Below are 27,577 nucleotides of genomic sequence, written 5' to 3' on the forward strand. Positions count from 1 at the left end.
CTTAAAACTGAAGAATAGCAGGATAATTAGGCTATTTTGTAATTTGAATATTTCAGAAATCACAATGGAATAAGGAACAGGTTATCTTAGCCTCTGTAAAGCATAAACAGGAAGAAAAATAGAATTCACCCTAGATTTTTTTTTCAATTCGACTTGAATTACTGATTTGCCACCCATGACTTGAAACTAAAGAATAAAACGGTAATAATACAATTGTGTAATTTACATTTTTCAATGTTGATTTGCCGTCCATGACTTGAAACTAAAGAATAAAACGGTAATTAAGCAAATTTCTAATTTACATTTATTTTCATGTCTATATAATAACAGGCTTTTGGTTTTCGTTCCACAAATCGAATATTGATCATAAATGAGGACCGTACTTTAATAAAGAGTCGGTATGTAACTATGTGGAAGCTTAGTAACAAACTCCTTTTTCGAATGAATTTACCATTTATATTATCAAGCTGAAATGAACTTTCAATCTTCAATATTTTTTGGCGACAGAAGAATTCTACATTGATAGAACGTTGAAAATTTCGCGTCTTATTGGTTCGACAGGTCTTTTTAGCACTACAATCGTAACAAATCGTAATGATTTTTCATAAGTGTTTGAAGATATGTCACCTGATTGTATGTATGTTATTTATCATAATAAAACAAACTTTTCCAAATCTAAAATTAGCTTTTAGTTAGCCTTTGAAATGTTATTTATTAAGAGTACCCTAATGTCATATTATGAATTCAAATTAAATTTGATGAACAAGGTAGGATGAATATTAGAAGCAATGGAAATTCAGGGATGGTTTCAATCAGTATGAAAAGATTTGTCCCAAATTTAGACTGAATACTAATTAAGATTAGTGTTATGAGGGTCGTGGGCAATCCTGTTGGAATGCATGTGGAGGACTGAAGCCCTACCCCTACTTAAAGAACCGTCGTACACAAGTTGTACTAAACACTACTGTAAAACTAGGTTTTCTTTTTTTCTTTTTTTTTTATTTTCGACGAGAGAAATGCTTAGGAGTTGATAGTTTTTCTACCTTAGATTGCTGAAATGCATAGCTGTTTTTAGGGTTTTATTTTGCTCCAAATGCTGTTTAAAAAGTAAGTGAAAATTGGATGAAAGTAGGTAAAAGTCTCTGGCGCAAAATGTTGGTTTTCAGCCCCTCTCCCTCCTCCGCAGCTAAGGTTATAAACTCATAAAGGATTATGACTCATATTACATTTATCTCCAAAGTTTGAGTCAGTTGCTATCAAATCCCAAGCAAAGAGGGATGATTCTCCCATCTCTGGTGATACCTTTAAAAATGTGCATGGTGCCTTGCTAAATTGCTGATGAAGTTTTCAAACTGTTAATATTTCTTTTTATTTTCTTGGCCTGATGCCTTTTTTTGCATTTTCCTTATCCTTTTGTTTTATTTTTTCAGCAAAAATAAATTCTCTTATTAGCTTGATTTCCTAAATTACTGATTATTGGACATTTGGTTGCACGTTTTCATTCAAATTAGCTTGTACAGTCAAGAATCATATAGAAAGCATTTGTAGCTTGCTACTTGCAATGCTTCAACAATGTCGTTATGCTCCATCCGAATCAATGACGGGAATTTATTCTTACAGATTTATCTAGAAACGAGAGGAAGCCTTTTTCCATATCAAAATTATACTCTTGGAATTCGATTCGATGGAAACCTTACAGAAAGCCTTGAGGGAGTTTACATGTCAAAGTATACTAATTCAAAGAATCGGACAAGGTATGAACTCTAGTATTAGACGTAATTGAACCCAAAAATTAAAACGGCTGAGTTAGAAACTCTGTCACAGTTCTAGAATCTTTTTATGGCACTTGGTATTAACCAAGTGTAGCAATCGCAAATTCTGTCGGTCTGTCGGTCCCGGTTTTGCTACTTTAGGCACTTCCAGGTCAGCTAAGACGATGAAATTTGGCAGGCGTGTCAGGGACCGGACCAGATTAAATTAGAAATAGTTTCCCGTTTCCCGATTTTACCATCTGGGGGGGGGGGAGTGGGGGGCCCGTTAATTCGGAAAAATAGAAAAATTGAAGTATTTTTAACTTACGAACGGTTGATCAGATCTTAATGAAATTTGATGTTTGGAAAGATATCGTGTCTCAGAGCTGTTATTTTAAATTCCGACCGGATCTAGTGATATTGAGGGGGGGATTTGGGAGGGAGAAACCTAAAATCTTGGAAAACACTTAGAGTGGAATGATCGGGATGAAACTTGGCGGGAAAAATTAGCACACGTCCTAGATACATGATTGACATAACCGGAACGGATCCGCTGTCTTTGGGGTATTGGGGGGGGGATTGAAAAAAAGAGGTATTTTTAACTTAGGAAAGGGTGATTGGATCTCAATGAAATTTAATATTTAGAAGGATATCGTATCTCAGAGCTCTTATTTTAAATCCTGACCAGATCTGATGACATTGGGGAGGGGGAGTTGGGAGGGGGAAACCTAAAACTTGGAAAACACTTAGAGTGGAGGGATCGGGATGAAACTTGGTGGGAAAAATAGGCACAAGTCCTAGATACATGATTGACATAACCTGAACGGATCCGCTCTCTTTGGGGTAGTTGTGGAGGGGGGGGGGGTTAATTCTGAAAAATTTGAAAAAATGAGGTATTTTTAACTTATGAACGGGTGATTGGATCTCAATGAAATTTTATATTTAGAAGGATATCGTGTCTCAGAGCTCTTATTTTAAATCCCGACCGGATCTGGTGACATTGGGGGGAGTTTGGGGCGGGGGAACCTAAAATGATAGAAAACGCTTAGATCGGAGGGATCGGGATAAAACTTGGTGGGAAAAATAATCAGAAGTCTTAGATACATGATTTATATAATTGGAACGGATCCGCTCTATTGGGGGGGGGTTAATTCTAGAAAATTAGAAGAATGACGTATTTTTAACTTACGAAGGAGTGATCGGATCTTCATGAAACTTCATATTTAGAAGGACCTCGTAACTCAGATCTCTTATTTTAAATCTCAACCGGATCCAGCGTAATTAGGGGGGGGGCAGTTGGGGGCAACCGGAAATCTTAGAAAATACTTTAAGCGGTGAGATCAGGATGAAACTGGATGGGAAGGATAAAAATCTGTCTAAGATACGTGACTGACATAACCGGACCGGATCTGCTCTCTTTGGGGCATTTGGGGGGGGGATTAATTGCGAAAAACTAAAAAAAATCAGGTATTTTTAACTTACGAACGTGTGATCGGATCTCAATGAAATTTGATATTTAGGAGGTTATCGTGTCTCAAAGCTCTTATTTTAAGTCCTGACCGGATCTGGTGACATTGGAGGAAGTTTGGGGTGGGGGAACCTAAAATTATGGAAAACGCTTAGATTGGAGGAATCGGGATGAAACTTGGTGGGAAAAATAAGGAAAAGTCTTAGATACATGATTTACATAATTGGAACGGATCCGCTCTATTGGGGGGGGGGGGGGTGACTCTGGAAAATTAGAAAAAATGACGTATTTTTAACTTACGAAGGAGTGATCGGATCTTCATGAAACTTCATATTTAGAAGGACTTCGTAACTCAGATCTCTTATTTTAAATTTCAGCCGGATCCAGCGTAATTCGGGGGGGGGGGCAGTTGGGGGGAACCGGAAATCTTAGAAAATACTTAAAGCGGTGAGATCAGGATGAAACTGGATGGGAAGGATAAAAACCTGTCTAAGATACGTGACTGACATAACCGGACCGGATCTGCTCTCTTTTGGGCAGTTGGGAAAAAACTTTGTTTTTTCTACTTTCCGCTTTCTTATTTTTTTATTTTTGCTCGAACCTCACAAAGAGAGGGGCTGACATTTGATTTCGTATTTCTCCTCCACGTTGAAAACGTTTCAGCTGTCTACTTGAGTGCTAGTCAGGCTACCTGACTGTCTTTTTTGAAAAGTAAAAATAAACGTGAAACATAAAGTCCTCTAATTCTTCATGAAAATAAATACAAAATTTGGCAAAAAAACTTTGTTTTTAAGCCTTTCATCCAGTGGAATATACCCTACGGACGCCCATGCTACTTGACCTTGGCTTCTATAAGACTTCTTTTCAGTTAAATTAAAGTGATGCAGTTTGTTACAGGACTAGGTCTAAATTAGAGACGTCCCTCAGTGGCATTTAAAACGTACCGAACAACACACCTTTATTCCTTATCAGAAATTCATCTTTAAATTCCCTAGGGTCCAATTTGTCTCTTATAAATTTTGGTGCTTTTGGCAAGTGTAATTTTAGCAAAGGAAACCAGAAGGTTTGATAACATGATATGGTAAATCTACTAGTACTAAAACTAACAACAGCTCACCGCAACACCAAGCCGATTGAGGCCAACGCAGCTACGCATTCTTTTCATCCGTCCCAATCTATTCAAAGTCTCTCTCTTTAAACCCTCCCACTAAGTTCCCATTTCCCTTAAATCTATCCTTACAACATCCTCCCACTCCGACCGCGCACGATCTGCTTTCAGTTTAGCCCTAGACGGTTGGACGAATAGTAAAACCTTTGGCAAATTTGGTAAAAAAAAGGGCTATATTGAGAGGCTAAAATAATCTAGTAATAGCCTTCATTTGAAGTTAATTCAAGATTTATGACAAAAAAATAATAATGATAAAGAAATTATAAACACAATGACCGGGTAGACAGGATGAGTAGTACAAATATAAACTTTATATTATGTTTTTAGATTCCTGGCAGTAACTCACTTTGAGCCGACTTATGCAAGAGCCGCTTTTCCATGTTTTGACGAGCCTCATCTAAAAGCAAAATTCAAAATATCGATTATTCGGCATCGAGACCACTTTGCACTTTCAAATATGCCACTCGAAAAAACAGAAGATGTCGGTTTTTTTCTAGAAAGAGGACTTGTAAGTTAATTATTCCTTTCATTTATTCTTTTTTGTTTTGTTTCCTATTTGATTCGGTTGTTAGAATTTACCCACCATTATTTCAATAAATAACGTTCTATATTTAGGTTAAGACAATAATAATCTCCAAACAATTATAATCTAAATTGGAAAAAAAATTATTTGATGTTTCAGTTTGTCCATCTAACATCCTTAAACAATCTTATCTTTTGGAAATTTTGTTCTCCAGACAAAGTGAATTCTTTGTAAAGGTGCCGCATCGGGGAAAATATGGGGCCAAAATGTCTCTTTTATGGTACAATTTTATGTCATTCAAACACTCTAATAATAATCAAATGTTTAAAATATGTGATAACTTAAACGCACGTTCAATCAGCTTTGATATTTCTCTTACATGTATAATGTGTGCAGCAAATAACAAACACTTTTATTAATAAATTGGTCTGTTATGCCTCTCAGAACGCAAACGGCAAAAATAGCGCCATCGAATTGTTGAGAAAGAAAGAAAAGCCGCAGCAAACATCACTTATAATTGCATTTTTGTTTGTCTTAGATAGCATATCATAAAGAGCGCAATAGCGCTGCCTAAGTAAAGAGCGATGTGGGCACAATGTATTATTTATTTATTTTTTTTTTTTTTTTTTAAGACCAGGACACTATGTATCGAAGGAGTTGTCGTAGAGACTTTGACAACGGCTTATTTGATTGGAAATTGAAAGGGATATTGCTCTTTGTAATAGTCGGAAGTGACTGGAAAGCAACTAATCTCCTCCCACGCCCACCATTTCCCCAAAAACTTCCAATCAAAATTTTGAGAAAGCCATTTTGTTCAACATAGTTGAAAGGTCTGGAAATTATGTATTTGAGGATAATAGCCCCCCTACAGCCCTCAGGGGAAGGGTAGTAAGTTATGCCCTGGGGACATGTAAGGTTTATGTAGAAAGAGTAATTGTATAAACTTTAGATGGGGCCTATTGGATTGCTAATCAGAAGTTATAGTGCCGTTTTTGAGATTCAGAGTGATGGGAGGATGAATACCCCTTACACCTCGTGTTTTCCCAAAATGTATCTGATAGAAAATTTGACATGGCCATTTGCTGTTATAGAAACTCTGATAAAGGCTCATTCGATTGGAAATTGAAAGGGCCACTGCCCTTTTTATTAGTCAAAAGTGATTGGAGGGCAACTAACTGGCTTTCCACACCCACCATTTTCCCAAGCACATCCAATCAAAATTTTGAGACGGCCATTTCATTCAAAGTAAATGAAAGGTCCGGAAATTATGTCTTTGGGGGTGACAACTCCTTCAGAACTCTCAAGGCAAGGGTTGTAAGTTATGCCCTGGGAGCATATAAGGTATATATAGAAAAGGTGATCGTATAAACTTCGGAGGGGTCTCATTAGATTGGTAATTAGAAGTACTAGTGCCCTTTGTAAGATTCAGAGTGATCAGAGGGTGGATAGCCCCCTCACAGCTCGTATTTTCCCGAAATGCATCTGATAAAAATTTTGCAATGGCTGTTTGTTCTCATAGGAAAAGAGGTCATTTGATTGGAAATTTAAATGTCTTATGCCCTTTTTAATAGCCGAAAGTGATTGGAGGGCAACTAACCCCTCCTACCATGCCCACCATTTCCCCAAATACATCCCATCAAAATTTTCAGACAACCCCCCACAGCCCTCAGGGCAAGGGTTGTAAGTTATGCCCTGGGGGCAAATAAGGTACATATAGAAAGGCTGATCGTATAAACTTCGGAGGGGGTTCATTGGATTGATAATCAGAAATTTTAGTGCCCTTTTTAAGATTCAGAGTGATCGTAGGGTGGGTACCGCCCTCTCTACCTCGTATTTTCCCGAAATGCATCTAATAGAAATTTTTTTTCGTAGAAACTTCAAAACGAGCTCATTTGATTGGACATTGAAAGGACTAGTGCCCTTTTGTAATTGTCGAAAGTGACTATAAGGCAACTAACCCCCCTCTACAACCACTATTTCTCCAAACACACCGAATCACAGTTTTGAAAGAGCCATTTTGTCCAACGTGATTGAAAGGTCCAAAAATTTTGTCTTTGAAGATGGTAACCCCCCTCCCCCCTACATCCCTCTGGGCAAGGGTTGTAAGCTTTGCTCTGGGAGCATACAAGGTGCTATATAGAAAGTGTGATCTTGTAAAATTACAGATAATACTACATATAGATAATACTACTACTGTGGGTACTATTAAAACTACGCCTAAGGGCCTGAGGGCGAAATTTTCAAGAAATTTTGAGGGAGAAGATGAAATGAATGAGAATACGTCCTCTGTATGCAGATTGTCAAAAGGGTGTAACAGCAATGTCTTAGGAACAATTTGGTGTGTGGAGTTGAAACTAACAGAGCTTGTTGTGAGGGCTGTTGAACTAATCAAAAGAAAATATTTGCATCCTAATGCTACTACCTTTACTCATACCACTTCTACTGTTACTATTATTACTGCTTCTATAATTACTACTGCCACTAAATTTTAGGCTACTATAATTAATACAACAGCTACTCCTACTGCTACTGCTATTAAAACTAAGGATATTAAGACAAAAATTTGGGATATATAGAAACTGTATGGAACTAAATAGACACACACTATGCCCACACAGGTTGTTAAGCAGACGCATCAGAAATGCTTCAGAAATGGCTGATGGTATTTATTAAGCTGAAAATTTCAGCTCATTTTGAAGGGATTGTTAAATAAACCAAAGGTGTTATGCGCATACTGCTACTAATGCTGCTAAAACTATTGCTACTGCACAAGCTAAGGGTATTAAGGTGAAGCTTTTAAGGAATATTTTGGCGGATGTAGAACTAAATCAAAACAAACTATGAGCATGTGGACTTTCAAAAAGGTGACAAAGTAATAGCTGAAGAACAACTTATATCGTTAATTTATACCTTTAAGGTTAAGTAATGGGGGATTTATAACTAGCCAGAAGGTACTATATTAATACTTTTAATGCTACCACTACAGTCAATGTAACTCATGACGCTAATGATAATAAAACAAAACTTTTCAGGAACGTTTAGGAGTTTCAACTAAAGGAAAAACTATATACATGCAGGTTTTCACAAAGACATATGAGAAATAGCATAGGCAGCACCACTCTATAATAGCTAGAAATATCGTTGAAACTTTTAAAGGAGCTAATTCAATTCAAAGGTAAAAGTTACGGTGCCCTTTTTATGAAAAACAAGAGATTTGAGGACAAGCAGCCCGTCTCTCATGCCCATTCATTTTCCAAACGCATCCAGTCAATAATTTTAGACAGCCATTTTGTTCAGCTTAGTAGAGCGGTCCAGCAACTATGTTTTAGGGCTATTAGGTATGTCGACCCCCTCCACAATTATGCAATTGTCCCATTATACATTAAAACTAAATTTTTCTTTAAAATAAATCAAAAGGTATCGTATTCATGGTTGCCAATAAGACACCTCAGCAATATATCGAAAACGATTGGGGGTATTAAGTTGAAGCTTTTGGGGATACTACTATTACTACTTCTGCTCTTAAAATTTAAATAAATAAAAAGAGTGTAAGTGTATCCAGGCTATTAAAAACATAGATAGAATCTCTTGGGAATGACATTGAGTTTTATTTCTAAAGTCAATTTCAGAAGCTATAAGATTAAATTAAAAAGTAGCGTTTGTGTGAAGGATTAAAAATTGCTAAAAAAGTTGTTCCTACTTACAAATAGAGACCCATACTATGGATTCTTATAGAAAAAACTTAAAAGATATTAAATATTATTTTTTACATGAAAAAGACTATGTCAATAGAAAACGGTCAGAAATAAATTAAAAAAAAACTTTTTTTTCCACACAACAAGTTTTGCAAAGAAAAGTAAAGAGCTCCATTAAGCCGAGAATAGGCAAAAATAAAGTCAAATAATCTTCCAAACGTAAAACTACCCCAAATCACTACTATCCTCAAAAGGCTAAACTAGGGTATTCATTCTTGGTTTTCACCATGTTTGGTTGAGGTTCTTAAAAACCCTCTGGTTGATATCGTGGTGACAAGTATTGTTCCTTCCTTCATAGGTTAGATAGGCACGAGCCTAGGAAATAAATAATTAGAACACTAGCTCTTAATTCCTGCAGTGTTTAGTTGAGATTGTATGAACCCTTCTATTTGACTTCTAGATGACAAGTATTCAGGATCATTCTCCCCTCCCTTCTGATAGACCAAATCAGCTCTTGATCTCCGAAGATGTTTCTCTTATATATTAGCTTTCACTTTCCACTAGGCTTGTTGGAGATATCTTAGTCAAAGTACGATACCCAAAAGTAGAACTATGACACTCACTTTTACTTCTTATCAAGTTAACTGATCTAGGACAGCCCTTTTTGGGGGGTTTTGCAAAGAACAAGATTCTATAATATTGGCATATTCCAGTCATAATATGTATATTCTACCAAGTGGCTTATTTTGCAGTGTCTCCTCTTATACGTTTCCAATGACTGAAAATTCTTTTTTCAGTCAAGTCTCTACTTTTCTATATATTTTCTATAAACGTGCTTGTCCTAAGCGCTCGCTGTGTTGGCCTGGCATCGCTTTGTGCTGCGATGAGCTGTTTTTCCCTTTCTTTAAAGTTTTTTTGTCCCGAATGTAAACCTTATTTCAAAACTAGTCGAATTAAAAGTACATTTTTGTTTCTTGTCTCTTAGAAAGAGAAATATGTTTTAATTTTTTTTAAATACCTTTTTCTTCTTAGAAATATATAGGTTAGTCTATCTTTAGTATTTGCAGCATATTAGCCGCTATTTTTTTCAGCTGCAAGACCACTTTCAAGAAACGGTACAAATGAGTACATATTTAGTTGCATTTGTTGTCTGCGATTTTTCTAAAATTACCAACAAAACTTCTAGAGGTGTTTCTGTATCCGTATACGCACCACCAGATCAAATAACCCAAGCTAGCTTTGCTCTCGACGTCGCTACAAAAGTCATGGACTTTTACGAGGACTTCTTTGGAGTTCCTTATCCACTTCCTAAGCTTGGTAAGTATCCAATTTGGTACCTACAAATTATGTTAATTTTAGTATCTTTGGAAACCGAAAAATTCAATCTTCGAAAAATATGTTTTTGTCTTCAAAAGCCCACTATGGTTAATATTCTCATATATGAGAATATTATATTCCACCAATATTCCACCATATCCCCTATGGTTAATATTCTGCCCTTGATGTTATCGCATTTTTGAAGTATTTAAAAAATTGTAACTAATCTTATTTTGTATACAGCTCCCCTAAAGATTGTAACTGCACACAGAAGACATGTCGTCAAGAACAAATCTTGCAGTGAAAAATAGAATTAAGTATATACTGGAACGCGCACAGATTAGGTCATTTTTGGTCCCCAAAAATAGCATCATTTTTAGGATTTTCCCTTAATTTTTGAGATTTCTATGTAGGTTGCTTATTCATTCGTTGCTCTGATGAATCCACCAAAAAGTATGGGCCTCCTGAAATAAGCTCTTGTCTATCTGCCCGTGGTGGCAAATTTATAGTTTATTTATATCTGTCTTAATAGTTTCAAGAAAATCAGTGTTGGTGTTACCGAGCTGTTATATTTTTGTCATTGTGAAACTAGCTTTTTTGATGGAAATTCAGTTTTAGCCGGTTCTCATTGTTTGTTTATATTACAATACAACATATCATATCTAAGTTGAGTAAACATAATCCTTGCTGATAGTGATATAATCAGATCATTTGTATTCCAATTGTTTTAAATTTTAAGACGTTGAATTCATGTTGTCAAACATTTATTTACGTAAAAAGTGGTTGCTGTTTCATGCATTGACCCTGAGCTTTTTGATTTTTTACTCTCTCCTTTCCGAATTCGTTCTACATCTCATCTGACTATTTTCTTTTCACCTGGTCCATTTGCATTAAAGAGAACAGCCTTTTTTTGTGATCCCTCTTTGTTTTGTCTTATACAAGGAACAGAAAAGCGGATCATAGAGTATATCTACTTTAGATTTATGCTAAAACAACAATGCAATTCTAATGTTTAAAAGGACACTTCCGTGAACTGATATGAAAGCAATCACTGAATGTGACTGCTCTTCAATTATACATATCAAATTTAACAACTGACGGCTTCTCTTTTTTTCTCGAAAGGATTCGTCTTTAAAATGTGGATAAGTAGCCAAGATATTGGGACAAAAGTTTTTGGGACAAATAAAGGGAAAAACAAATACTTTGCTGACAAAGCTATTTGATTATTATAGCCTTTACATTAGTGATTCAATTTTTTCTTATGTTTAAACCTCTTTCAGCACTTGTTGTTTTAATCATGGATTTTAAGTTCTTTAGTAAATTATGTCTATATAAAGACGAAGTTCACTTACTTCAGATATAGTAGAGTCAAATAGTACCAGCTAATTCAAGGGCAGGTTTGTTTGTAACCTGCTATTTTGGTACTATTTTTTTTTCAGTAGCATGAGACACAGTAATCAGGCACGGACACAGGTATTTATTTTGAAGGGGATTTTTAATGATGGGGGGGGGGTTTAAAAGAAAACTCCAAACGCAGATTACTTTTGCGGTATATATATAAGACGCTATTGATAAAATCGGTTGAGCAGAAGGGGGTATGGACCTGAAGGTTTCCACATCCGTTTGCCAGTAATTGTGATGTACTGTGTTTTAAAGGCCATTGCTTCTTTCATTTCTTTTTCTACTGATTTTCTTCTCGTGTATTTGTTACTTATTTTGTTTCTCTTTCTTATTATGAACACTTCTCAAAGTGAGTACCTCTCATAATTATTGTGAGTAATTTCTTGAGTACCCAGTGTTAAAAAAATAAAAACTTAGTTTTCTTAACTAAGATTAAATTAAGCCTCTACCATGAAACTTATAAAACGACACAAGGTAAAGAGCCTGTAAAAAATTGCCTTGTAGGTTTTAATGGTTTTCAGAATAAAACGAGTATGTAAAGGGTTTCAGACACAAACGCGAGCCTAGCTTGAATAGGGTCAGCCTGGGCAGAACTCCCTTCCCTTTGAAAGCCCCAACCCCCATATCTTAAAAAAATTATCAAAAGTAATTGCAAAGCGAATTACCAGGCAGAGTATTAAAAATTCCTTGATATGCCTGTAGATATAAAAAATGCAATGGTATTCCTTTCTTTATCTCTAGTTTTCTCTTGGGGAGTTGTCAATCTTGTTTGAAGACGATGAATTTTGTTCTAATTCTAATAATGGAAGGGCACATCCTATTTCAGTAACTACTGCTAGTTGTCAATGAGAAATATCCAGGACATTCTCATAAACTTTGTCCCAAATCTGAAAAATATAAATTTCACTAGTTACGCATTTCATTCTAAACGAGTCTCTCGCTGCCATGACAACGGGATTATCTTTATTGGTGTTAAATGTAAATTTTGCTTACCTTGGCTGGAAATTTCGTTACTTGATTGGATTTGGGATAAAGTAGAAAGCAAAGTGATAGTTTATGTCATCGCCTTTGGCAAGTTTTTCATGAATATTGGTACCTTCCTTGATACATGAGCTTTCTTCTGATATCTTTTTAACAAGTGCATCATTTGATTCATTCTCTTTCAGATTTTTATCTTTTGCTCAATCGGAGAAAGCTTTTGCTGGTCGTTATTATTCTCAGGTGATGTTCTAGAGTGGCTCCGGTAGCCAAATCTAATATTTTTGGAATTAAAATCATGTCTCCGAGAGCCATATCTTTTGTAAGGGTTTTTAGGACTCCAAGAGCGATTACGATCCAGAGTCCGGAAATATCATGGGCTTTGACCAATGTCAGTGGTAAAAATCCTGCTTTTGTGAAATGATTGGTTAGCATTTCTCGTTTCTTACAGATATCCATTTGGATTCTATGCGAATATATCCTAATAATGTTCCCGTCGTATGATCAAGCATTTGAAAATCGATAATATTAAACCTCCAAAACTGTTTTTAATGTTTTGAGCTTGTTACTAGCTTTGTTATGGTGAAATTTAGTCTCACAGTTGCATATATTTGTATTTTCATTCTAAAAAATTTTGGTTTCCACTGAAAATGAGTAGAATGGGTGCTCGGTTTAGGTTTTCCTGTCCTGGCAAAAATTTTACTTTTTAGTTAATTTCACTCAATTCTTTCGTTTTCTTTTTTTTATCTGATGAACTTCTTTAATATCTTCTCTTGATTTCTGTCTGAAGGATTCTGGAGAATTAAAAAGAAATATGGAGCTGAATTTTTTTGTATTTGTGTTTTTAGGCCAACTGCAATCATCCTCTGATAACTTATGGATAAACCTCTGAAGTTTAGATCTTGTGTACCTATGTTCTAACCATTAATTAACCTGTTCAGACGACATCTTGACTAGACCTCATTTCAGCTAGAACATTAGCAAGATTTCTGTTTTTTTCTTCTTCTTCGTATTATATGTTGGAAAGGCAGCAAATTCTCCGTTGTTATATTAAAGCGGCTGAGACTAACACAGGGGATAGAACACAGGAGTATTAGTACTTTAGTAAATCTACCCTTTTGTTTTAGATTTGGTTGCAGTGCCGGACTTTGGCGCGGGAGCAATGGAAAATTGGGGGCTGGTAACATACAGAGAGGCCGCAATACTTGTCGACCCAGAGCAAACATCAACGAAGTCTCAGCAATATGTTGCCATTGTTATCGCACATGAACTAGCTCATCAGGTATTTGTTTGAAATAGATATGCGATGAAGTATATTATCAGTTTTATATAAATATTATCTTCATTTGACCAAATACCACTTCATTTGACTTGTTTTTCCACTAGAATTCCAGCAGTGTCTTAGCAAAAATCATTTTGGCAATTCTAAACAAGGTGTATTTTTATTTTAAAAGGTTCAAAGGGGGGGGGGGAGAAATATAATATAGGAAATGGTTGGTAACATCTTGTAAAGGCTTGTCTAACTGTATGTATGGATTTATGATTACGTTCTTAGCCTTGTTCTGTCTATTACTTATTAAAAACAAATTCTAATTTTAGTGGTTCGGAAATTTGGTAACAATGGACTGGTGGAATGAACTATGGTTAAATGAAGGATTTGCTAGCTTTTTGGAATACAAAGCCGTAAATTCCATTATTGGGAATTGGCGAATGATGGATCAATTCATACTAGAGAAGACACAAACCGCTTTGGCATTGGACGAGCTTTCAACCTCGCATCCTGTTTCTGTGTCGGTTGACGATCCATCAGAAATCGAGTCTATATTTGATGCTATATCATACAATAAAGTTAGTCTATACATAAAATTTGCCTCAGCTTCTTTTTTTTTAGAGTTTGCTTTAGCTTGTTTAAAATGCTGTCTTTTTTATGATGAAAACAAACTAGAAAACGGATTAGAAATTTACAGAAGAGTTTCCAAATAAGGAACCGCGATTTTGGAGTTGCTCAAAAAATGCTTTTCAGGGGGTGAGAGGGGGGGGGGATGAAGGTTCGAAAAAAGATCTATTTTCTAAAAGAAAAATCTCAATTTTGTCCCTAATGCTGCGAAGTTTTGCTTTTTTTGTGATTTTTGGTCTTCTAAGCAGAGCTGAATCATTACTCTATCCTCTCCCGTGCGTGCCCTTGAATGGTTATCTAATTTACCATAAATATTTAGAAGCTGTTTATTCCCTTCACAATCAGAGTTACTTTCAGTTAAGTAACCTTTCCTTGAACCTGTTGATGTTTTTTTTGGAAATTGATTCTATGTTTCTTGGGTTTTATATGATGACACAAAAACTACAACGAAATTTTGTCAAATTGCCTTTTTTCAATCTGGAATATTGGTTTTGATTTTTGTTTATCTCATGCTTTATAGGACAAATATTTCCAATAAAACTTTAAAGATATGGAGGGAAATCAAATATCAGATACTGAAAATCAACCATTTGTTTAATCTGCGAAAGATGATTTCCACATAAAATATATTTTCTCCATTCTTATTGTCGTGCCAAATGGTACTTGCTCCCCTGTTTTTCACTCACCATCCCAATTTATTTCAACTTACTACTCTTTGCAGAAAGATAGCAGAGACGTTAAAAGAGACGCAGAGAAGTTAAAAACAGCCTATTATTACTTACAAGTCCCCTACATGTCTTACCGCTGGAATCAGATTGGTCTTACTAACAAATACACCGGAAACAAATAATAGGTACACCAACTAGCAAAGTTGAAAACCCCTCATTGCAAAAGCTGATTATGAGCTAACAACCGACTGTTTCGTAAAACTCCCCTATATGTCTCACAATTGGTATTGGCCTATTTTTTTTAGTGTGTACCTTACTACTGAAGTTGTCAACCCCTTTAAACTTTCAACTGGTATATCTCATGAAGGAATTTTTCTACCGAAAAATGGATGACATATACTTTGATCAGCTCATTAAGAGCTATCGATTGCCGTCGAAAACAAAAATCAATTTGTCTTAGTTCAAAAGTTGACTTTTTTTGCCGTAGGCCAAGTTTCTAACATCATCACTTAGAAAGGAGCAAACGATAAACTCTAATTTCTTTAGCAATGGGGGAACTTTTAAAGTTTAAGAGGTATATTTGATACCATTTCTGTATCGGACTATTTTTGGTTTCAGTGTGTACCTTATTGTTGAAGTTGTTAACCCTTTTAAACTTTCAAAGTAGTATATCCCATGAAGGAATTTTTCTAACAAAAAATGGATGACATATACTTTGATCAGCTCATCAAGAGCTGTCAACGTCAAAAAAAATCTATCTGTCTCAGTTCAAAAGTTGTCTTTTTTGCCGTAGGCTAGGTTTCTAACGTCATCACTTAGAAAGGAGCAAAGGATAAACTCTAATTTCTTTATCAATGAGAGAACTTCTAACGTTTAAGAGGTACATCTGATACCATTTCTCTACCGCAATCTCAAGTGCGAAAAACCGAATCAGAAACTCAGCTGAAATCACGAACAGAAATGGGTAGAAACAATAGAGGGCAGCACTTTCGGCCCCCACTTTTTCGTTTCTGTAATTTTTTCTATTTATAACTCAAAGAAGATATATTGGTTGTGGGGCCGAGTAACTGCTGCATATATTTAACACTAATAGATTTTAGTACATCTTAAATTTGAAACTGGTGCCTGCCTGCTTGCCTGCTAGAACGGAGCTTTCCACTCGATGGGAGAAAATGGTTTGGTGAAACAAAAGCTTGACTGCATAACTTCAGATAGTTCTCTCTCACATAGGCTTTAAAAATCCAAGTCACTTCACACACTATAGGCTCTGGCTCAAGGACAAGCAAAAACTATCCTTTTCGGCCCCAGGCAAGAGCTCTACGAAGCTTCCAAAATGCAAAGTCATATTCATCAATCTGGCCTAAAATTCACACTTTCTTTAAAATCGCAGAGGTTAGACCCTAACAAATTTCTAGGAATAAGCTTAAATCGGGGTGCTAGGAAGAAAAAAAAAGAAGAAAATTGTCGCTGTCGCAACACAATTAGTTGGTATCTATTCTGAAAGGTTGTAATCCTTCTTATGTTTTCTAGAATAACTCACTTTAAGGCTATAAATCAGTTAACCAAGGAAAAATGATGTGAATTTTAAAGCTACGAAAAAAATCCTAGTTATATTTATAATTAAATCCAATGTATCATAATGAGTGAATATTGTTTTTTAGATGGTCCTTTAACAGTGAATTAATATTATTTGCAAGCAAGCTTAATCAAATGTCTGCTTTTGTTTCTTGTCGAGATTTCTTCGCATATGTGTTTTGGACAATGCTGTCGTAGTCATATTTTAATAATGCCGTTAAAATTTTATTCATTTTAGGGTGCATCTATACTTTACATGCTAGAGGGTGTCCTAGGAGAAGAGATCTTCAAACAAGGACTTACAAATTATTTAGAAACAAACAAATACTTGAACACAGTCAGCGACAATTTTTGGGAATGTCTTTCAATTGCTGCAAGAAACTCTTCCAATGACGTTCATGTCAAGGCAAGCTTCACTATATTTTCAAATATTTTTTTTTTCAATCTTCTTTTCAAATTTAAAAGTAAAGTTTTTTGGGCTATCGTTCAAAACCAGAATTAGATACAGTTGGCAATTTTCTGGAAAGTCCCAGACGAAAAAAAAAAACTAAAATAAGACATAGTAAAAAAAGAAAAACTAAATAAAACTATAAGCATAACTTACAATTAAAAACCAAAGGTAAAAGCGAGAAATTTCTAAAATGAGAGGTATTGCTGTTATTTTGGACTTCGCACATTAAAATTCTCATTTTACGCTCGTAATCTTTATTTGAATTAAATTCCACTAAACAAGTTTTTCAAAGAAAAGTAAAGAGCTCCATTAAGCCAAAAATTAGCAAAAATAAATTCAAATAATCTTCCAAGCTTAAAACTAGCACAAACCACTGTCAATAAATAATTAAACTCAAAACGAACATAAATTATAATAAATAGCCGAGTCAAATTCAAAACGAACAAAAATTAAAATGAATAGGGTTGACAAGCCCCCGTGCTTTCGCAAGACCAGAAAATAATTTGCGCTTTGCTGATCAACGTAAAAAAAAAAAATCTATCTGTCTTCTATCTGAAAAAAAAAAAAATGACCGTGGATTGTCAGTTGTCAGTTTAATTGACATATACAAGTTTTATTTATTCCTGAAAGTTTTGATTATTTTTAATTTATGAAAGTAAGAATCGTGAAAACATTTCAAACGTATTTTGTTTTCAGTAAAGAGCAAATTGTTTTCTGGTCTTGAGAAGGCATGGGGTTTATCAGGCCTACTCATGTTAATTTTTGCTCGTTTTGACTTTGACTCGGCTATCTACTGTAATTTCTGTTCGTTTTGAGATTCATTTATTTATTGATAGTGAATTGTGGTAGTTTTACGCTTGGAAGATTATTTGATTTTATTTTTGCTCATTCTTGGCTTAATAGAGCCTTTTCCTTTTCTTTGAAAAACTTGTTTTGTGGAAAAAGTTTTTTTAATTAATTTCTGTTCGTTTTTTCTTGACTTGTTACTTGTTTTTATGGACTATTGCTACTTTTTCATGAAAAGAATAATATTTTAGATCTTTTCATTTTTTTTATTTGAACGAATAGCATGGGTTACTATTTTTAATTTAATTTTATAGCTTCTTAAGTTGACCTGAAAAATAAAACTTAATATCATTCTAAAAAGATTATATTTATACTCTTTGACAACCTGGATATGCTTAGACTCTTTTTATTTATTTAAATTGTAAAAGCAGAATTAATAATAGCAGTATCCCCAAAATTTTCAACTTAATACCGCCCAGTCCTTATCAATATTTTGCTATGTGTCTTATGTGTCTTATTGGCAACCGTAAACATAATGCCTTTTGATTTATTTTAAAGCAACATTTAGTTTTAAAGGATAATGGATCAATTGCATAATTGCGGAGGTTTAACATGCCTAATATCTCAAAAGACATAGTTGCTGGACCGTTCTACTATGCTGAACAAAATGGCTGTCTCAAAATTTTGACTGGATGCGTCTGGAAAATGAATGGGCTTGAGAAAAGGGCTTTTTGTCCTCTAATCTCTTGTTACTTTTAAAAAGAGCACCAGACATTTTAATTTTGAACTGAATCAGCTCCTTTAAAAGTTTCAATGATATTTTTAGCTATTATTCAGTGGTGCTGTCTATAATATTACTTATATGTCCTTTTGAAAATCTGCATGTACACAGATTTTTCATTTAATGGAAACTTCTAAACGTTCCCTAAAAGTTTTATCTTAATACGTTTAGCGTTATTAGTTACATTAACTGTAGTGGTAGTATTAAAAGTATACATATAGTGCCTTCTGGCTATAGCAAAATCCTCGACCACTTGCCCTTAAAGGTCTAAATTAATAATATAAGTTGTTCTTCAGATGTTGCTTTGTCACCTTTTTGAAAGTCCACATGCTCATGGTTTGTTTTGATTTAGTTCAACATCCGCCTAAGTATCCCTTAAAAGCTTCACCTCAATACCCTTAGCTTGCGTAGTAGCAATAGTTACAGCAGCTTTAGTAGCAGTATGCACATAGCACCTTTGGTTTCTTCAAGATTCCCTCAACATATGCCGAAAGTTTCAGCTTACTACATACCATCAACCATTCTTGAAGCATCTCTGATGCGTCTGCTTGACAACGTGCTGCGCATAGTGTTTTTCAATTTTGTTCCATACTGTGTCTATATATCCCAAATTTTTCGCCTTAATATCCTCAGTTTTCATAGCAGTAGTAGTAGTAGTAGCAGCAGTAGAATTAATTGTAGCAGGCTAAGCTTTATTGGTAGTAGTAGTAATAGAAGTAGTAATAATAGTAGCAGTAGCTGTAGCATGAATTGAAGTAGTAGCATTAGGATGCAAATATTTTCTTGTGGCTGGTTCAACATCCCTCACAATAAGCCCTGCTAGTTTCAACTTCACCAATAACCAACTACCCAACAATAACCAGCAATAGCCCAGTTTAAAACCAAACTGTTCCTAAGATGTTGCTGTTGCAACCTTTTGACAATCTACATACAGGGGGCATGTTCTGATTCAGTTCAACTTCCCCCCTCAAAACTTCCTGAAAATTTCACCTTCATACCCTTAGGCACAGTAGTAATAGCAGTCATTATAGTTGAATTGATATTACTAGGAATAGTATTCAATAGCTTTAGTACTACTAGCAGCAGCAGTATTAACCTATTGCTATTTGGTCAGTTGAACATCCCTCTCATCAAGTTCTGGAATTTTTAACTTAATACAATTAGCCATTGCTGTGACATTTCAGATATATCTTTTTGATAACCTGTATATTCATATGCTTCTTGAAATTTTCATCTTAATGCTCTTAGCCCAAAAAGTAGTTGGAATAAAAGTAGTAGTAGTAAATGTAGCAGTAACAGTAGTATTAGCAGTAGTGTGCACGTATTGCCTTTTGGCGAGTTGAGATACGATATTTTGACAGTTTTCATGCTAATACCGTCTTTTGATTTAGTTCGAATTTCCTTTTAATACTGTAAATGAAGTAGTGTGGCAGTAGCGTTGGTGGTAGTTGTACTAGTATTGGTAGCATGCAAATATTGTCCTTTTGATCATCTCCCTTATTATTCCATGGATTTTCCAAGTTAATATACTCAGTTATTACTGTGCTGTACCTTTTTGACAATCCTTATACACATAGCGTGCTTTGATTTCGTTCAACTCTCCCCTCAAGACGCCCAGTCGGATCACATGCTCATGATCGCCCACTTACAGATCAAACTACGTGCCCAAAAAAAGACACAGCAAGATCTGAAGAAACTGTACGACACGGACAAGCTACAGGATCAAAAAATCCGCAGAGATTTCTGTATCTCTGTATGGAACAAATGTGATGCCTTGCCTGTTGAGGCAAATGACTCAGAAAGTGTCGAAGAGAAATGGGAAAAAATAAAAAGTGCATACACGACGATTGCCGCAGAAAAGCTAGGTTTCCGAAAGAAACCAAAGGAAAGGTGGATCTCTGACAGAACATGGAAACTGATTGAGGAACGAAAGGCACTTAAGCAAGCCATGCTCATCGATACTACAAGGTGTTCAGAGCTGGCAACAAAACAATTATACAAAGAAAAAGATAAAGAGGTAAAAAAGAGTGCAAGAAAGGACAAGAGACAGTTCCTTGAAAAGAAAGCAGCTTTAGCTGAAGAAGCTGCTAGGAAGGGTGACTCCAAGACTGTCTACCGATTGACAAATGAGATGGTAGGAAAACAAAGCAGCCGAATCACTCTTGTCAAGGACGAAAATGGATCAATTATATCTGATCCAGAGAAAATTGACGAGAGATGGGCTTCCCATTTCGAAAAACTTCTGAACAGACCGAGAACTTGCGAGAATGCAGCAAAGAAGTTAAAAAATGGACGAGCCCCGGGTATTGATGGCATCTCAGCAGAAATGCTGAAGTACTCAATTAGTACCTGCATATCCATTTGGCTTTCTCTCTTCACCAAAATATGGACCTTAGTGTAGGCCCCAAGAGATTGGAGCAGAGGCATTATAGTCAAACTCTTCAAAAAGGGAGATTTGATGAACTGCCATAACTAGAGAGGTATCAATCTTCTCCCTGTCTCATCCAAACTATTAGCCTCCATCATTTTGCAACGTCTGCGGAAAGCACTAGACGCAACTCTACGAGAAGAGCAGCATGGTTTCAGAACTGGGAGATCCTGTTCTGATCTAATATTTGTACTGAGAATGCTTGTCGAAGAATCAAAAGAATGGAACAAGAAGCTCTACCTCCTATTCATTGACTTTGAAAAGGCATTTGACTCAGTTGACAGAGATTGCTTGTGGAGAGTTTTGAAATACTACGGAATTCCCGAGAAAATAGCAGATATGATTATAGCGCTTTATGAAGAATCGGAATGTTGCGTAAAGACCGAAAACGGTGCAACCAGATTTTTCAAGATCATGTCTGGTGTTCGTCAAGGATGTGTACTTTCCCCCATGCTATTTATAATAATAATGGATTATGCCCTGAGATTCACATCGGGCTACGGGGTAAAAGTAAGCAACAAACAACTGTTTGATCTGGACTTCGCGGACGACGTTGTCCTTCTCGAAGAGTCTAAAGAACGGTTGCAGCAGCTGCTTGACACTATTACCGAGAATGCAGAGAATGTCGGGCTAAAGATAAACATTGACAAATCGAAGAGCATGGCCATCACAACCTCGCCACTTGTTCTCCATTGCAAAAACAAAGATCTAGAACAAGTCCAGGAGTTCAAGCACCTGGGTAGCTGGATTGATTGTGATGGAGAGATCTCGACCGAGATTAAACGTAGAATTGGACAAGCTACAGGTGCCTTCAATAGATTGAAGCCTATTTGGAGAAGTAATAAATATTCAATGCGACTGAAGCTTCGACTCTTCAATAGCAATGTACTCTCAATTCTCCTTTACGCAAGTGAATGTTGGAAAATAAACACCCAGCTTGACAAAAGGATCCTTGCATTTGAAAATATGAGCCTCAGAAGAATGTTGAATACAAGTTGGCAACAAAAAATTACAAATGCAGAAATACGCAGAAAAACAGGTCAACCTCCAGTCATTGAGTTGCTGAAAAGAAGGCGGTGGACATACCTGGGACACGTTCTTCGTATGGAAGAGAGCCGCCTTCCTCGAACAACCTATGAATGGAAGCCAGACGGTAGAAGAAAGAGAGGCCGCCCCAAAAATACATTGAGACGAACACATGACCGAGATCTGAGGACGGCCGGCACCTCACTAATACCTGAATGGGAAGACGTCATCGCTGCAGCACCAATGCGAGACGAATGGAGAGGCTTTGTCGACGCCCTATGCGCCACCGATGGCTCTGGAGGAACTAAGGTCTAAGGTAAGGTCTCCCCTCAACCTGAAAAGCTCACCTGAATGCCCTTCGTCTTCATGGAAGGAAAAAGTTCAAACATGCATACCTTTCTCAATAACATATATTATGTGTAAACAATGGACGAATTGCCTTGCTTACAGCCCTTACTCTGATGACTGTTGACATCCCCTAAGACAAAATTACTGGACCTTTCAACAATGCTGAACAAAATAACTCTCTTAAATTTTCGATCGGATATGTTTTAGGGAATGATAGGCTTGAGGAGTACCCTTTCTAAAGAATCTTATATACCTTTGGTGCATAGCTTATAACCCTTGCACTGAGGACTGTGTGTGGGGGGATTTCATCGTCAAAGACATAATTTCTAGACCTTTCCACTACTCTGAACAAAACGGCTATTTCAAAAATTTGATTAGATGTGTTTTTGGAATTGATGGGTGTGGGGGGAGGGGGGTGCTTATTGCCAGCCATCGCTTTGACTAGCTCGAGGGGGGGGGCTTGTTGCCACCCATCACTTCGATTACTTAAAAAAAGCCCTTTTAATTTCCAATCGAATGAGTCTGTTTTGAAGTTTCTACGACAACAAATGACCATTTCAAAATTTCTATCAGATGCATTTTGGGAAAATACGAGGTGTGTGGGGGGGGAATCTGCCCTCCGACCATTTTGAATTTTAAAAAGGGTACTAAAACTTCTTATTACTAAATGATAGGGAATGATAGGCTTGAGGAGTACCCTTTCTAAAGAATCTTATATACCTTTGGTGCATAGCTTATAACCCTTGCACTGAGGACTGTGTGTGGGGGGATTTCATCGTCAAAGACATAATTTCTAGACCTTTCCACTACTCTGAACAAAACGGCTATTTCAAAAATTTGATTAGATGTGTTTTTGGAATTGATGGGTGTGGGGGGAGGGGGGTGCTTATTGCCAGCCATCGCTTTGACTAGCTCGAGGGGGGGGCTTGTTGCCACCCATCACTTCGATTACTTAAAAAAAGCCCTTTTAATTTCCAATCGAATGAGTCTGTTTTGAAGTTTCTACGACAACAAATGACCATTTCAAAATTTCTATCAGATGCATTTTGGGAAAATACGAGGTGTGTGGGGGGGGGGAATCTGCCCTCCGACCATTTTGAATTTTAAAAAGGGTACTAAAACTTCTTATTACAAATCAAGTCAGCCGCCTCTGAAGTCTATACGACCACCCTCTCTATAAAAACCTTATGTGTCCCCAGGACATAACTTACAACCCTTGCCCTGAGGATTGTGGGTGGGGGGTGTTGTCATCCTCAAAACAGAGCTTCCACAGGGCTTTGAAGTTCAACGATTTTTGTTCGCAGAGATAAGTATCATGATGAACTGATAAACATGATGAATCATATTAGACTAAGCAGACAAAAATTGCAACCTTCCAAAGTTAAATAAAAATAAGTGTTTACTACGCTGATAAACGTTATTGTAGATTGACGAACTGAAATATTGGATTCTAATCAAACTTTTTGTATTTCATTCAAAATTATAGTTCTAAATTTTATTGACTCACCAATTTTGCGTAACTTTTTTCAAAGTTTGCCTATGTGCAGAAATTGCATTTCAGGAACTTTGAAAAAACATCCTACTCTGAATCAATGTATTGCGCAATTACCAAAATCATTTTGTTTATTGTATAAGAGTAAAATTTGAATAACTTATTTCAGACAATCATGGACACGTGGACACAACAGATGGGATTTCCTTTAATCTACATAAGTCGAGACGAAAAAATAGTCCATGTTAAACAAGAAATGTTTCCAAGTATTTTCCGAAATTCTAATGATCCGGAAAGACCAAATAGCACATGGAAAGTGCCAGTTAGTTTTGTAACAAGTATTGATCCAACTCGTGAATTTCATCTATGGCTCAACGGCTCCTCAGGTATTAAATATTTCTACTTCCGAAATTGGTTCACAGGATATGCCTCAGAAGTGGGTATCGTCACGCTTCTAAGAAACTAAACCAAAAAAGATAAAAATCAAATCCTAAAAGGACCTATCCTAAAAGGGATAGGTCATTTCCTTTCAGTTTTTTGGAGCTGAGCAAGTTCCCCAAACAAAGGATTTTCTCCCTGAAATCCTTATTTAATAAAAAAAAGATGAACAAAGAGAGGGAAAAATGAGTTGTTTATTGCTTGGCCAGTAACCATGTTGACAAGATATGATGGGGTCCATCTAAGCAATGTTTCTACCTTAATCTGTGATAAAAAATTGTTTCCATCTAAGGAATTGTTGAACATTATTATCAACCAAAGGAGGAAAAGACTAGATGCAAAACAGTCATGTTCTTGATCATTTTAGCTTAAAAATAATTCTCAATCCTACAGATATATTAAACAATTTATAAAGACTAATATATGAGTGGCTGCTGTTTTTTTTTTCGGATTTTCAGGAATAATGAAAATTGTTGTATATTTACATAAACAGCTTTGTTTGTACAGCTTATCGCGCATATTTCACTTATCTCTACTATAAAGGAATGAATGGAAGAACTACGTGGGAAATCTTACTAAAGTAATAGGAATAATGAAAGCTACTAAAAAAAGTGTCCTCCTGATAAATGAAATACTCTGTATAATAACTTATAAAAAATTGAATCCATTCTTAATTTGTGAGTTAAAATAGATTAAGCAAAGATATATTTTAAAACATTTTTACTGGGGGAGGGGGGCATGCTCTCAACATTTTCGGTTCGGGGCAAGCCTGCTGAAGTTGTTCAATGTGAAAGCTAAGATAAGAAATAGGTGGCTTTACCAAAAAAGTCCTCGTTTTATCTTGAGTCCTGGAAAATTTTTCACTTTACATATTGTTGATTTATTCCTGGGAATTGGTCAGTCCCTTTTCCCTCTGATATGGTTTTTCAGTGTTGGTGTAAATTATTCTGCAGGAAATTTATGCGAGCTTAAGTTTGGGATGATATATCGAAACCTCTAACTTGGTAAACTATCTGAAATGTGATAAGATTTGTTTTTTTTTAATTTTCCTTAGAGATAGCTGAGTAGCTCCATAGGTTTTATAAAACTCGTTGAATTTTCTTTTCTGGATTTACCAAGGTGTCTATTTACTTGTTCAACGTTTTAAATCTCGTTCAACGTTTCTTATTTGAAAACTTTTCAGTTGACTTCGAAGTGCCTGATTCTGTGGTGTGGTTCAAAATGAACTCGAAGCAAAGTGGTTTCTATAGAGTCATGTATGAAGAATCTCTGTGGGCACAGTTGACGGATATACTGCTGAAAAATCACACATCCCTTTCAGCTGCTGACCGAGCAAGTTTGTTAGATGATGCTTTTACCCTAAATAGGTAACAATTGGGGAATTTCTTTCGTTTTGATTTTAGCATTTTACCAGTCAAAGCATAAACGCTATTAGGAAATGATATTATCGATGTCCTCAAATAGTTTTCATACCTTAAATTGCAAAATGAAATGAATTATGTTAATATGCTAAACCAGGAGGGAATTTCTCCTCATTACTCTTGTTGGAAGTTATCCGGACCGAAGAAGATGGATGGAATTTTAATAACGAGTGTTTTTGATTGTTAAAATGAGATCAGAAATTCAGTCTATTACATAAACCGAAAAGCCACGTTACTAACTGTATATTTAATAAAAGAAAAAAAAACCTTTTTCAATGTCAGTCAACTATAAATTTTTAAATTTTTTAAATGAATTACATTCGGTCTTCAGAAAGACCTTAATAAAAACTTAAATGAGAACTAATAAATGGGAACTTAAAGGAAACTTAAATGAGATAAAGAGGCTGCTCATCTGTAAGCCATATTTAATCTTAGGAATTTTTTATATTTCTTAAGTGTGGCATAAAACCATTAATAAAAACTGGCGTATTTTTCTAAATTTTATTTATTTGTTTGACTGTCAAAATCTGCTTGTAAAGCACTGAGCTTGTAAACCAATTCTCCTAAATCCTAATCTTCCATTTGTTTTTCCTATTTTCAGTCCTGACCTGTAAGATTTTAGATGAGCTAACTTTAATAATTCAATTTGTCTTTTCCTTCACAACCCCTACCCGCCCCCCCCTCCTGCAGAGGATTTCAGACTTTCACAACGAAAGTATGTTTGGTGACCCCTAAAGTATCATAGCAGCTGGCTGACTCAATTTTGTGACAAGCAAGAGGAAAAAAATCAAAATATTAGTATAGTATGAGTGTTTCTGGTTATGTTCACCTGATTTTACCGTCATGATACTCTTTTCTTTAATTCGAAGAAAAGAAGAGTAAAATAGCTTAGATTTTATAGTTTTTAGCTTACTTCAAAGGTTAGACATAATAGCAAAATTCATTTGTATATACGATTGAAGCTATAAGGCTATGGGTTCACACCATGAGTACGGCCCATAGAAGTCATAGGAGTGATGCCTCCCCCCTATTCCCAGTGAAGCGAGAAGTCATGAGTGTTTCAAATGACGAAAATGAGAAATAATCCCATCTAAATCCATCGACGAAAAAATCTTTGTAGTTCTTGCCCAGAATCAGAGATTAGAGAGAGATAAAAAGAAGTAGCCAACAATCATATTTCAACTTTGAGAAGAATAAAAAGTAGATCAGATAGGAACTTATAATTTTGATGAACCCCCATTCTTGACTCCTTTTTTTACTCCAAAATAAAGATGCAGTTACATAATTTTGGGTAAAATAGCATTCTCTCTAGGTTTTATGGCAGGGACTTCAAAAATCGTAAATTTGAGGTATGTTGATTATAATGTTAGTTTTCATTCTACCATAAAGCTATTTTTCAAAGAACTTAATGTGCTTTTTTAATTGTATATTTGTTTATGTTGTCAACATAGCTTATTGGCCTCGTTACAGCTGTCACGGTTTTTACACCCTTTTTAGAAGGTGTTATTTTCATCACTATGCTATGTCATATGTAAGATTATCATTTTCAATTTTTTGAGGATGAGGACGTTACTTACTGTATTATTACTACCTCGATTCCCATGAGTGTAAAGATTAAGCCTTATTGTAATCTCTTAGACTGAACATATTTGATGGCGCATAAATTAGGAAAACTATTTTGTCTTGTAATATTTATTTTATTCTGAAAAGGTTGACTAATAACTTTTCTGCCATCCATATTTCTAAAAGATTCCCATGAGTGTAAAGATTAAGCCGAATTGTATTCACATAGACTGAACATATTGGATGGTGCATAAATTACTAAAAGTGTTTTGTCTTGTAACATTTATTTCTGAAAAGGCTGACTAACAATTTTTCTGCCATCCATATTTCTAAAAGATTTAAAAAGAAAAAAATCGCTGCTAAACAGCGATTTTTAGTGCTACAGTAAAAAAAAAAATTGAC

General features: G+C 35.7%; 1 protein-coding gene across 3 annotated transcripts in view; it reads left to right on the plus strand.

Annotated features, from left to right (window-relative positions):
* The window catches only part of LOC136031158 (glutamyl aminopeptidase-like), a 61,288-nt gene that overhangs the window by 17,749 nt on the left and 15,962 nt on the right, over nucleotides 1-27,577 (plus strand). For all 3 annotated transcript variants that reach the window (XM_065710492.1, XM_065710491.1, XM_065710490.1), the window contains exons 5-12: nucleotides 1,621-1,754; nucleotides 4,715-4,895; nucleotides 9,697-9,922; nucleotides 13,429-13,583; nucleotides 13,901-14,149; nucleotides 16,680-16,847; nucleotides 23,923-24,139; nucleotides 25,375-25,558. In XM_065710492.1, the coding sequence (XP_065566564.1) occupies nucleotides 1,621-1,754; nucleotides 4,715-4,895; nucleotides 9,697-9,922; nucleotides 13,429-13,583; nucleotides 13,901-14,149; nucleotides 16,680-16,847; nucleotides 23,923-24,139; nucleotides 25,375-25,558 (1,514 nt within the window). The remainder of the gene's footprint in view (nucleotides 1-1,620; nucleotides 1,755-4,714; nucleotides 4,896-9,696; nucleotides 9,923-13,428; nucleotides 13,584-13,900; nucleotides 14,150-16,679; nucleotides 16,848-23,922; nucleotides 24,140-25,374; nucleotides 25,559-27,577) is intronic.

This window comes from Artemia franciscana, chromosome 9, assembly GCF_032884065.1.
Source record: "Artemia franciscana chromosome 9, ASM3288406v1, whole genome shotgun sequence".
Lineage (NCBI taxonomy): Eukaryota > Metazoa > Arthropoda > Branchiopoda > Anostraca > Artemiidae > Artemia > Artemia franciscana.